The sequence below is a fragment of the Tiliqua scincoides genome, chromosome 3, assembly GCF_035046505.1.
Source record: "Tiliqua scincoides isolate rTilSci1 chromosome 3, rTilSci1.hap2, whole genome shotgun sequence".
Lineage (NCBI taxonomy): Eukaryota > Metazoa > Chordata > Lepidosauria > Squamata > Scincidae > Tiliqua > Tiliqua scincoides.
This window is the reverse complement of record NC_089823.1, coordinates 95,350,071-95,363,869: the sequence shown is the minus strand read 5'-3', so window position 1 is coordinate 95,363,869 and position 13,799 is coordinate 95,350,071. Positions and strand designations below refer to the sequence as shown.

The following is a 13,799-nucleotide window of genomic DNA, read 5'->3' as shown; positions in this document are numbered from 1 at the left end:
TCAACATCTTTTAATGAAGTATAGTAATTTTTCATATACTTCAATGACCTTTTTGTTCATAAAATTAGAGTTGTCAAATTCCCACCAAAGTTGTTAGTCTCACCACTTTCAATATTCATGAGGATGTTCTCCCCAAACCATTTTAATCTGTATCTGTTTTGGTAGATTCTTTAGACTGAAGTATCTTCATAATCAATTATATTGATAACATTCAGCAGTCTGCCCTTCTTAAATCTTCCTTGGAACAGTGAAGTAATGCACCCTTTGCAACTTCTTATCCATTCTGATGATCATTTAAACAACAGGATGCCACAAAGATTTAAAGAGAAACTAATTAAGTGATCTTGTGAATAGCTTCCCCCTCTCACAAGGAATGACTGTGCGGTTGGGTGATTACAAAATTCTTTTCTCATTAGAAACCCATTGTAATTGTAGCAAGTGTTACAGCTAGGATAGACATTAATGAATAATGAACACCCAGTACCCACAGCACAGTCATATCTCCTCTGCTGTGACAGTCCAAGAGTGAAGTCTCAATTACAGCAACGCTATTACAGCAACGACCTTTGGAAAGAATAGGCTGACAGAGCATAAATTGTGAGGCTTGGTGCCCACTACAGCGATAAGCCACCTTAATAGCCGAGGGAGTGGGCACCAGTGCAAGATCTCATGTATTTTAATTTTTCACTGTAAGAGACAGCATTCACGTTTCAGTACATTTGTGATTGGGGGGGGTGGGGATTTTGCAACATAGAAGACATTGACATAGCATTGGAGTACATTAATTGATGACTGTTTCTTTATAAGCACTCCTTATACTCCTGGTGCCTTAAATGTGCTTTTCGACACGTTTACAACACCCAGCACTGGAGCTCAGCACTGGCCCTCAGAGCCCATAAGCTTGGGCTCTTGGTCTCTCTGCATAAATGTTGAGCCTTACCTAATGGCCGGCCCATCCATGAAGCCAGTGAGGCAGTTGCCTCAGGCAGCATATTGGGGGCAGGGCACCCAACCCTGTTGACTCATTCAGTACCATTGGTTGTGTTCCAGCTCATGCTCCTCCTCTCACTGGTTTATTAATGTGGAAGAAAGGAGAATGATGGGCTTAACGAAAGTGTTCCTCTCCACCACACTTTCTCTTCCCTTCCATCTCTCTTTTACTTTTCTACTCCAAGGACTGGGAGGAGCAGAGGCTGCTACATCAGGGGGAAGCATTTGTCACACTATTCGAGGTCCTGAGTCTGTCCTACTTTGCCTAGATTATGCTAATCATTGGGCTTTACTTAAGTGAAAAAAATGACACCTTCATAACAATAAATGATACAGGCACATAAGAATAATTTAAAGTTGGAATCCCCCCCGTTCCGCTTTGCTTCTCTTTACAAGAACACATTCCTTTTTCATAAATGATGAGATGCTTTGAATTACAGCACTTTTTAATAATAAATTTAGGGGTTATCAAGTGATAGGTACACCTATCTCATTATCTGAACAGGTTCTTTGTAGAGTTAAATGAATCACCTGGCATATATCTTGTTGATATTTACTTAGACATCCCAAGGCTTAATTACAAAACTACAGTGTTTTTCATTTTATAAAGCACAGGTTGAAGACCTTCTGATATGCTGGATTAGTTGTCAGATTCAAAGTTTTCATCGTTTGCCAGAAATTCTACTTTCTCACCTTGTAACGTTCTTCCCTTCTCTACAGTATTACTGTATAAACTGACAACCAGGCACATACAAGAAGCAATGCAGGTGTTAGAATAATATTTCATAATAAGGTTTCAGTAACTGCATGGTACACATAATTAAACCCACTTCTCTCTTTTTTAGCTGATAGCGTCCATCGTGTTTATCAGTTTTGGAGTGGTAGCTGCATTCTCTTGTGCAATTGTTGATGGTGTGTTTGCAGCACGACACATAGTAAGTATATCTTTTGATATTCTTCTCTTTCCTGGGCAACACACACATTTTTATGCCACACATTTGTTTTGTTTTGGTTGCTATGAAAATCTAATTATTTGATTCACTGGACCAAGACAGAATCTTTTGGAGAAGCATGCAGCCAGGTCCTGCTCATGGGCATGCAGAAGTAAGTTCCCAAGAGTTCAATAGAATGTATGCATAAGCAGTTCTGTATGAGATTGCAGTGGGCAGCCCAGTCCTATCCTGGGCTTACAGGAGCAGGACTTATGATCTATCATCATAAGTCCTGGTGCAGCCTTGCAAAAGGCATGCCAGTGTTGTGTGCTGCAGGACTGCTGGGAAAAATGAGTGGAGGTCCCAGGTGCACACCAGCTGCTCATGCAGACCCAAAGATTCACGCCAAAGTCCCAAAGATTACACTACAAGAGTCGTGTTTTTTTAAAATTTAATTTTCAACAGTCCATGGGAAAGGGTATTCAAGGGAAGGAATTGCTTTGTTAACTAAGGAGAGGGGAATACATGCTCCAAAGTTCAATTCAAGCACACCTTTTAACCACCATTGTTCACACCACGAAGATGGCTCTCTGGTGCTTTGGAGCTCTCTGGAGTTCATGTACCAGCTGAGGTATGTCTGGGAAGAAGGAAGGAGCTTCATCCTTCTAGAGGGACCCCCACAGGATCCCTCCAAAGGATCCCCAAGGGACATAGGGACCCTTGTGCCTTTCAACACCTACATGAAACCACTGAGTGATGTCCTCTGGAAATGTGGGCTCATGTGTCATCAGTATGCTGATGATATCCCTTTTTTCTCTCATTTCCATCTTCTGATCCTAGGTTGCAGTTGATATTCTGGAGTTAATGACTGGACATAGTTTTGAATTGGTTGAGGGTGAACACACTGAAGTTTAACTAGAAGAAATGAAGCTACTGCTGGTTGGGGGACAGTCTGGCTGGAGGTGTGCAACCTGTTCTGGATGGGGTTTCAGTCCCTCAGAAGCAGCAGATTTGCACCTTGTGGGTAATCCTGGGTCCAACCCTCCTTCTGAGTGTTCAGGTGGAAGTGGTGGCCAGGAGTATATTTTATCCAGCTTCGCCTGGTACACCAGCTGCACCTCATCTGACCTGACCTCAGCAATTCATGCCCTTTTCTCCTTTCAGGACGGATTACATATTACAGATGAGAGGAGGGTCCTGAACTGAGAGATAGTGACTCAATGTGTTTATTTCTGAGGTAACTACTGAGTTTATTACAAGGATGAGATTTGAACCTAGGACTTCTTTGTTCACAGTTTTGGCCACTGGAACACTCTAGCTCTCTAAAGCTTTAGGAGAACAAGAAACTTGAGACGGTTCAAGATATGAAACTGAGTCAGAGAAGCTATTTAAGACTCAGGAATTCCATAAAGGCAATCTTCTTATCTATCCAGAATATTTTTTAAGTTTAATGTACAGAATATGGCAGTGGTTCTCAAACTCTCGATCGCTCCACATCCACTTTCCCTGCTGCGGGGAGCCCTGCCAGGAGTCGCGCCGGGCTCCCTGCACCCCAGGGAAGCTGCAGGAGGCTTGGGTAAGCGCACCCAAGCCCCTGCAGCCCCCTGAGCAGCGCAATCCTGGGGATCGCGCCGCTGCCTTCCTCCCGCCTCTCGGCTGCCCCACCCCTTAAGGGGGCAGAGACCAGGGCCCTCAGGTTGTGGCGTCGTGACGCCCCAGTTTGAATAGCACTGGAATATGGGAACATTTGAAACATTCTGCCCACTCCTACAATAAAATATAAAACAATTCTCCAAAAATAGTTTTTCCTTTCCTTGTCCCCAAAATGTGGGGAGACAGAAATTCAGTGCATGGAGAACATTTTCTTTAAATGAGCTCAAATCGTGAGAAAACATTATGAGGAAATAGTGGAACAAATATGCAGTGATGGGGTAGTGTAATGGAGTACTACTCTGTGAAATATAACCTTAACACCCTTAACCTTAGTGAAATATAGAATATGACATATTATTTGTGCTTCAATCATGATTTCATTAGAAAGAGATGGAAATGAAACACATATTCCAGCATTGGAAGAAATCTTGCCTCCGCAGACCTTTTTCTTTAAGCAGAGAGTATATTTTGTTCATTTGTTCTGCTTCTTTAAAAAGCAAAGGGCAAAATAATAAAACATTTGTTGTCTCCTATTCTTAATAAAGTACTTCTTGTGTTTTTAAAAACAGGATAAGATGAAATGGAAGGAGAATCCCTTATTTCTACATGTGAAGTTGCTATAAATTTAGTTAAAATGCTGCAGCATTCCTTGTGTGTGTGTGTGTGAGAGAGAGAGAGAGAGAGGTTTGTCGCATTCAGGGGAAAAACACTTCACAATAAAAAGCTCTGTAGAAAATCACTTGCAAAATTAGAAGCTGATGTAAAAGTGGTTGATAGTACCCATCTCATTTGAGAAATGATAATTCAAGTGTGATTTGCTGTAACATTCCATCCAGCATTGGTATATTCAAAACCATTTTTCACCTTAAAACAAAAGTAAAATCCCTGAATCAAATGAGACAAATACAACTGAAAGTAGTTTGTAATTATATTAGTTCAGAAAAAAAGGATATTGCAAGAATCCATTATCAGCGAATCATGTTTGGTGCTGGTATATTGTTACCTAGCAGAAGAGATGGCCCTTACATACTGCGAACTGATATCTTTGCAAAACAAAATACTGCTTCCACCACAGCATTTTTTTCTTATTAGATAGAAAAAAAAAGGTTGCTTTGCCTTGCGATCCTTTCTACAGCTAGGAATAAATAGGCTTTCAAGGGTTACCTATTCATCTTATCACCTGAAAAAGATTTTATCCTCAAATGGTGGACAGCTTGTAAACTGGAGTCCAGCTCCCACCTCAATCATGGGGCCTGTTGTCTACCACAGTATGTACATTTATTGCTACCAGTGGAAGCATAGAAACCTGGCTGCCCCTTACATAGAAACCTGGCTGCTCCTGCTGCTGTGAGGTAGATTACCAGGGAAAGGTAATATAAGTTTCCAGAAGAAACCAGAGAGGGTAAACCAATCAAGCAAGGAAAGAAAGAAGCACCAAGCATTATGTAGTAAAAACCATGTGTTATTTGAGCTGTGTTTAAGAACATAAGAACATAAGAACAGCCCCACTGGATCAGGCCATAGGCCCATCTAGTCCAGCTTCCTGTATCTCACAGCGGCCCACCAAATGCCCCAGGGAGCACACCAGATAACAAGAGACCTCATCCTGGTGCTCTCCCCTACATCTGGCATTCTGACTTAACCCATTCCTAAAATCAGGAGGTTGCGCATACACATCATGGCTTGTACCCCATAATGGATTTTTCCTCCAGAAACTCGTCCAATCCCCTTTTAAAGGCGTCTAGGCTAGACGCCAGCACCACATCCTGTGGCAAGGAGTTCCACAGACCGACCACGCGCTGAGTAAAGAAATATTTTCTTTTGTCTGTCCTAACCCGCCCAACACTCAATTTTAGTGGATGTCCCCTGGTTCTGGTATTATGTGAGAGTGTAAAGAGCATCTCCCTATCCACTCTGTCCATCCCCTGCATAATTTTGTATGTCTCAATCATGTCCCCCCTCAAGCGTCTCTTTTCTAGGCTGAAGAGGCCCAAACGCCGTAGCCTTTCCTCATAAGGAAGGTGCCCCAGCCCCGTAATCATCTTAGTCGCTCTCTTTTGCACCTTTTCCATTTCCACTATGTCTTTTCTGAGATGCGGCGACCAGAACTGGACACAATACTCCAGGTGTGGCCTTACCATTGATTTGTACAACGGCATTATAATACTAACCGTTTTGTTCTCAATACCCTTCCTAATGATCCCAAGCATAGAATTGGCCTTCTTCACTGCCACTGCACATTGGGTCGACACTTTCATCGACCTGTCCACCACCACCCCAAGATCTCTCTCCTGATCTGTCACAGACAGCTCAGAACCCATCAGCCTATATCTAAAGTTTTGATTTTTTTGCCCCAATGTGCATGACTTTACACTTACTGACATTGAAGCGCATCTGCCATTTTGCTGCCCATTCTGCCAGTCTGGAGAGATCCTTCTGGAGCTCCTCACAATCACTTCTGGTCTTTACCACTCGGAAAAGTTTGGTGTCGTCTGCAAACTTAGCCTAGTTTAGGGCTAGTTTACCCTAGTTTAGCCTAGTTTAGTTTAGGGCTGAGATTACAGGTAAGGGGCTTTCAGAGCAGAGCATGCAATATCCAGTCAGTCTTTATTTGTCATTTTAGAAATTAAGCATCACCTTGTGATATTGCAATTGTTCCCTCATGAACTTAATACTAGAACGCATTTGCATAGCATCTGCTTGACTATATATCAAAGAAGTGGGGGAGGCGAAAAGGACTAAATCAGGTGGAAAATTTATTCTGTATTTAATTATTTTGTGTATTAGATTTATATTCCGTCTTTCTCCCCGAAGGGCACCCAAGGCGGCTAACAATTAATACATTAAAATGCAGAATAAAATACATTAATACATGTATTTAATACATTAATACATTTAATACATTAAAATGCAGAATAAAATACAGATAAACATTAAACTTTAAATTACCTAAAAACAAGATATTATTCACAATGTACTTTGTTTTGGGCATCAAAAAGAGGTATTCCCCAGGAAGTGGGGGCTATAACGGCACAACATTTTCCAACTGAAGCAAAGACTGCCAACTTCTATCCTTGAAGGGGCTTCTGTCATGTCTTTAATAGTTTTTATTTATTTTAGGCTGAAATCCTATGCACACTTTCCTGAGAGTAAGCCCTACTGAACACAATGAGACTTACTTCTGAGTAGACATGCATAGGATTGTCCCCTCAGTCAAATATTTATGCTCTTTCTACCAATAGTCTCCCAGATGGATGGATAGTCACATGACAGGAAATGATAAGCAAACTACAGCTGCTCTCATCGTGTTGCACAAGGAGGAAAATGCCAGTGCCAAAGTTCTCCATCTTGAACTGCCACTAAAAGCACAGTAACACTCTTTGAGTCAGGAATTAGCCACCTTTGCAGTCTTGCACTTCAGTTATGAAGGCACTTCATTAATGTGAAGTTTCTGTCCTCACACTATGTAATTTGTACTGGGCAAAAAAATCATATAATTCTGGGTGCAATCCTAACTTGTGCTGAAAACAGGCAGGCCGATGGGCCTGTGCTGCATCCGGCACAAGTTTGGGGCCAAAAGTGGCATAATCTGAGGGAAACCTTTCCCCTTACCCTGTGTTGTACTGCAGTGGCCCTAATGGGTCTACTCAGATCTGTGCCTGATGAGGCCTGATGAGGTGGCACAGATCCGAGCAGAACAGAGCCGCTGGGGCTGCTCTGCGCTGCCCGGGAACAGGGCTAGGATCCAGCATAACTGCCAGATCCTGGCCCTACCTCCCGCTCCCTGCCCCCCCAAGAATGCCTGCTGCCTGCCCTCCCCCTGCCCCAAAATGCCTCCCTCCCACCTCCTCCCCACCATCCCCATGCCCTCCCAACCCCTGTGTTGGCCGAGCTCGGCCAACACAACTCACCTTCTCTCTGGGGCCCATGTCAGTGCAGGGAGGCAGGTGCACATCCATGCACTGGTCTGTCTCCCCTTAGAGTGGTGCAAAAGTGCTTCATGACACTTTTGCGACACTCCCAGGTCAGCACAACGAACTTGTGTCAATCCAAGTACCAGGTTGAGCCCTTAAATCATTTTTAGGTTTAGATAGAACCATAGGCATGTAAAAGTTGTATAGCATTAGGGTTGAGCCCACCATGAACTAGACCTCGGTGATGTCTACAATGCGCATTGGGACCCAGGACTGAAAGTTCTTCTCAGGGCCCAAGCTGACCAGGCAAGGTTCCCACTATCTGTACCTTGCCTGACCAATTCATAGGTTTCAGATATGCACATTCATAATCCCTGTTGTTGTTGAAAAGAATGTGTGGACCTCAACACATGCACTCTTAAAGCATGAAGTTTCCAGCTGAAGCTTCAATCCTTGCACTATATGAATGTATGTCTGTGCAAACATGAAACCTGGCATTCATCCGTTGCGGAATTGAGTTGTGCTACAGAATGACAGTCTTGTGGGTGACAGCTACTAATAAATCAATATAGTTGCTTCTCTTTCTTGTCTATCACATGGTAAGTAGTCTGAGTTAATTTGCAAATACTTGAGAGATGTGTTCAGTGGGAAGATCTTTACTAGTTGAATCTCTTTCACTGTGAATGCTTTCTAGGAATTGTTGAATTCCATGGTGCCACCTGGTGGATATGACTTAGAATGAAAGGGGATTATCAAAATGAACTTTTCATTCTAGAACATGTCCAATATTTTAGGGCACTTCCAGACATTGTAGTATCAGCCAGTCATTGCTTTTCCACTTGCAGTCACATGTGGAATTTCAGTGTCCTTTCACACTGAAGTAGATATGGCATGACCAACCCTTCCCCTTTAACTTCTCCTGTTTCTGTTGTATCTGGGCATATGCTTCTCAAAAAAGATGGAGCAGCTGTCAACATGTGTGATCGCTGCAATGCTGTAACTGCTGTTGCTAAAACAGTTGGATTTTCTGTGTTAATAAATGAAACAATTTAAGCATGGGTAAAAACAGGAAGGGGTAGCTGATGACATTGTGTGAACAAGTATGAAAATCCTAGACTAGGAAAAAGAAACTGTCTAGAAGTGGCCTGAGAGCAAGATACATCATGGGGATTCTGTTCAGAGTGTGATAGATACCCTGCTGTTCTTGGTGTAAGGTAGTACTTTCCAACCTTGTGGAGCCTATGGGTGCTCCAATGATTTTGAGAAGGAATAGCAAGTGCCACTGCAAACTGGCCACCAAAGGGTGGGGCAGGGCTAGACACAAATTGTTGAGGGAGTGGGGCTTGCCACATCCACCCTGCCATCCTCTGCCTCCCCTACTGTTGCTGCCGCCCCCATCATCTCCTTGCCATAGTTTCCTTGGCAGTGTCTCATCATTTCTGCCTGCCGTCCTCAGCACTCTTCTTTTTGAAGCTCATCCTGCACTACAGGGCAGGAAGTGGAAGAGAAAGCAGAGGCAAGGATCGAGGGAGACACACTACCTTCCACACTCCTCCACTCTCTAGACTTCCTCTTTCACACTTTGAGCCCACAGGGCAGCTGGGAGCAGCAACATAGGTGAGCAGGTAGGTGCTACCAGACACTTCTGTGAATGCACATGTATCCATAGGCACCATATTGGGGGGAACGGACACAACATCTGTTGTAAGGAATGATTTTTTGTTTGATTTGCTTTTTTTCCAGGTCATTAAACTGACACATTTCTCACACATCCTCCCTTTTTTTAACCACTTAAATGTATTAACATCTTTAGGGAAAGCCAGGGCTATCAGAAAACAATTTTTTATTACCTCTATATAAAAATAGAAACAATCCCCTTGATAAATGGTAAGGTAATAGGAAACCAAACTCAGATAATATGCAGTACCTACCCTCAATTAAATTAGCAAACCAATCTGGAGGGCATTAGACAGATTTTCCCTTCTCCGTGGTGGTGCATGATGCACAACCATAGCTCATTATTTTTAATATCACTTCCATCCTGAGTGAGTCATTAATGTAATTGCCTGGCTCATACAGCAAGTTTTTTTTTTTTTTTGAATGAAATTAGGATTAATTATTGTGGATGGAAAAGTAAATTTAATTCATTTCTGATTTTATTTTTCTTTAAAGCTATGTGGCCTAGTTGTTTTTAAATTTGACAATGCTCTTACATTGTATGTGATGATGTTTAAAAGGAAACGTCACAGACTGCCTTGAGAGCAGCTAAGATGATTACGGGGCTGGGGCACCTTCCTTATGAGGAAAGGCTACGGCATTTGGGCCTCTTCAGCCTAGAAAAGAGACGCCTGAGGGGGGACATGATTGAGACATACAAAATTATGCAGGGGATGGACAGAGTGGATAGGGAGATGCTCTTTACACTCTCACATAATACCAGAACCAGGGAACATCCACTAAAATTGAGTGTTGGGCGGGTTAGGACAGACAAAAGAAAATATTTCTTTACTCAGCGTGTGGTCGGTCTGTGGAACTCCTTGCCACAGGATGTGGTGCTGGCGTCTAGCCTAGACGCCTTTAAAAGGGGATTGGACAAGTTTCTGGAGGAAAAATCCATTATTGGGTACAAGCCATGATGTGTATGCGCAACCTCCTGATTTTAGAAATGGGTTAAGTCAGAATGCCAGATGTAGGGGAGGGCACCAGGATGAGGTCTCTTGTTATCTGGTGTGCTCCCTGGGGCATTTGGTGGGCCGCTGTGAGATACAGGAAGCTGGACTAGATGGGCCTATGGCCTGATCCAGTGGGGCTGTTCTTATGTTCTTATGTCATTCCACAAGTCCTGTGTAATAACATTTTTAAAATAAAATTTGTAGAACTATTATGAATGTTGGGATTTTATTTTTTGCCCATTGTCACGAGACCAAATTTAACAGATGTACATATTTTGTAATCCAAGAAAAAATACTGGAAACATGCATATATTTATAATTTGGCCAGGTGCCTAAATACATGAGCAGTGTACCTACGCATATCTTGCCCTTCCCCTCAGCATTTCATCCCTGCAGGGCAGCAGTTCTCAAATTTACTGGGGTCATGGTGCCCCTACAGTCTTCCTGGTTCAACTGGGTGCCTGAATCTTGGATCTCACAAGATCCAAGAGGGTGATGCCCAAATCTCACGAGATCCAAATTAGTGGCGCCTGGGAGAGTCAGTAGGAAGGCCAACCAGGAACACCCTGTGACATTCCTGTGAGTGTGCCATGGTGCCCTAAGGTGTTGCAGCGCACAGTTTGAGAACCACTGCTCACAGGGAAAAGTGTGAAATGTCCAAACCCTATCCTCATTACGTGGTTCTCATGCTACTTTTTTCAACTGTCCAATTAGGGGACAGTTCAGATGTTCCACCCTCATCCTCACTTGTACTCATCCTCACTTGTACCGAGTTGTACTAAAGAGGCTCCAGGTACTTGCAGAGAGCGTCTATCCAGAATCGCAGTGTGGATTCCGAGCCAACAGGTCCACCACTGATATGGTATTCTCCCTTAGACAACTGCAGGAGAAATGCAGGGAACAACGACAGCCACTCTTTATAGCCTTCATAGATCTCACAAAGGCTTTCGACCTGGTCAGCAGAGACGGCCTCTTCAAGATTCTCCCCAAGATTGGATGTCCACCCAGGCTCCTCAGCATCATCAGATCCTTCCACAAGGACATGAAGGGCACTGTTGTCTTCGATGGCTCCACATCAGACCCTTTTGACATCCGAAGCGGAGTGAAGCAGGGCTGTGTTCTTGCACCAACCTTGTTTGGGATTTTCTTCGCTGTCCTGCTGAAGCAGGCCTTTGGAACTGCAACAGAAGGCATCTATCTCCGGACCAGATCAGACGGAAAGCTCTTCAACCTCTCCAGACTGAGAGCAAAATCCAAAGTCCAGCTGAAATGTCTGCGTGACTTCCTCTTTGCCGACGATGCCGCTGTCACTACCCACTCTGCCAAAGATCTCCAGCAGCTCATGGATCGTTTTAGCAAGGCCTGCCAAGATTTTGGACTGACAATCAGCCTGAAGAAAACACAGGTCATGGTTCAGGATGTGGACTCACCTCCCTGCATTACAATCTCTGAGCATGAACTGGAGGTTGTCCATGACTTTGTGTACCTTGGCTCAACGATCTCCGACACTCATTCTCTCGATGCCGAGCTAAACAGGCGCATCGGTAAAGCAGCTACCACGTTTTCCAGACTCACAAAGAGAGTCTGGTCCAACAAGAAGCTGACGGAACATAGCAAGATCCAGGTCTACAGAGCTTGCGTCCTGAGTACACTTCTGTACTGCAGCGAGTCATGGACTCTTCGCCCACAACAGGAGAGGAAACTGAGCGCTTTCCACATGCGCTGCCTCCGACGCATCCTCGGCATCACCTGGCAGGACAAAGTTCCAAACAACACAGTCCTGGAACGAGCTGGAATCCCTAGCATGTATTCACTGCTGAAACAGAGACGCCTGCGTTGGCTTGGTCATGTCGTGAGAATGGATGATGGCCGGATCCCAAAGGATCTCCTCTATGGAGAACTCGTGCAAGGAAAGCGCCCTACAGGTAGACCACAGCTGCGATACAAGGACATCTGCAAGAGGGATCTGAAGGCCTTAGGGATGGACCTCAACAAGTGGGAAACCCTGGCCTCTGAGCGGCCCGCTTGGAGGCAGGCTGTGCAGCATGGCCTTTCCCAGTTTGAAGAGACACTTTGCCAACAGTCTGAGGCTAAGAGGCAAAGAAGGAAGGCCCATAGCCAGGGAGACAGACCAGGGACAGACTGCACTTGCTCCCGGTGTGGAAGGGATTGTCACTCCCGGATTGGCCTTTTCAGCCACACTAGACGCTGTGCCAGAACCACCTTTCAGAGCGCGATACCATAGTCTTTCGAGACTGAAGGTTGCCAATACAATCCTCACTTGACTGCGTGGGGATGAATTGTACATGGAGTGAAGGGGAAGCATGTGTTCTCCTTCTTGGTCAGCTGGTCTTGCACAGCTGGTACCATCTTAGCTGACTCATAAAGAACTTTTATGTGCCTTGACATCCCTCCGTGATCGTGCAGCAAACCCAGTGATCTGCTTAGATTAGTGTTTCTCAAGCAACTGAAACTTGGCTAGAACCAAGATAAAAACGTGTCTTCAAGATACTGTCAGTCACTCTTTTTAATTTTATTTAATTTTCCTAACTTGCTGAGTCTCAAAAAACCTGGACAAGTAATAAATACTTTTAACAGGTACAAAAATTTAACCCCACCCTTCACTCCAAACTGAAAAGTTAACCACCTAAATTTTTCTGCTTTGTCTGAGAAGTGGTTAAAAATGGCAAAAGACAGGAGATGGTCACACTGATTTTGGAACAACCAGTCTAAACATAAATCTTCAACCCAATCAAAGTTTCTGCTTTCTGAATCACACTTTTTAACTTCTGCAGAGGATACACTTATCTTCCTCTAGAGGGCGCACATGCTCTTTGTAGTATTGAAACCTCAAACACTTTCATATGGTACACCCCACTTAGGTTTGATTTTTAATTTAATTAAAAAATAAACAAGCAAACAAAACAAACCAACAGCACTGTAACTTTGCTTAGTTTAGAGCTGATGTAGCATAGTGAGAAATGCCCATGTTGTATACACCACTTCAGGCCTCCAGCCTGAGTCATTTGCTGGCTATCTAGCTGTGTTGCTGTCAAGCAGCTTTCAAAGGTGTAGGGCAAGGGGTGCTGCTAATACAAGAAGGTTGGTAATCTTTATTGTTTTCAAAGCTATTCCACCAATGGTGCTGCTTAATAAAACCTTTGATTCTGTCAGTTGCATCTCTACAGTAATGAAGATTTTCAGATAGTGATCATTCCCACCCTCCCACACCCACCAGTTTCGTCAGTTCAGCTGCCTTAGGGCTAAATCCTAAATTTACCTAGTGCCAACGCTGAACCCTAGCATCGGCAGTGGGTGCCGTAAACTTGCCATAAAGCATGTTTACAGCACCCAGTGAGTAGGGAGCGCTGGCACTGAGCCCACGCCATTCAGTCACCGGGCCCAGCCCTGGCAACAGGAGGATGTGCTGCTGCCAGGGGGTTACCTCTGGGTGGCAGTGCTGCTTCTAGGGGGGTGGGGGGTGGGACCGGTGAAGCTCTGCTCCACCAGATCCTGAACTCAGAGTTGGACCAGAAGACCCAACACGGAGTGTCTCAAGTCTGCACTGGCAAAGTAGCTGGTGCAGACTTGAGAAGCTCCATTGCAGGGCTTGTGGCTTTCCCCGAGAAGACTCCTGG

General features: G+C 44.2%; 1 protein-coding gene across 1 annotated transcript in view; it reads left to right on the top strand.

Moving 5' to 3' along the window:
• The window catches only part of TMEM255B (transmembrane protein 255B), a 59,347-nt gene that overhangs the window by 28,766 nt on the left and 16,782 nt on the right, over positions 1–13,799 (top strand). Inside the window, exon 4 of the mRNA XM_066621341.1 lies at positions 1,836–1,925. Within this exon, the coding sequence (XP_066477438.1) occupies positions 1,836–1,925 (90 nt within the window). The remainder of the gene's footprint in view (positions 1–1,835; positions 1,926–13,799) is intronic.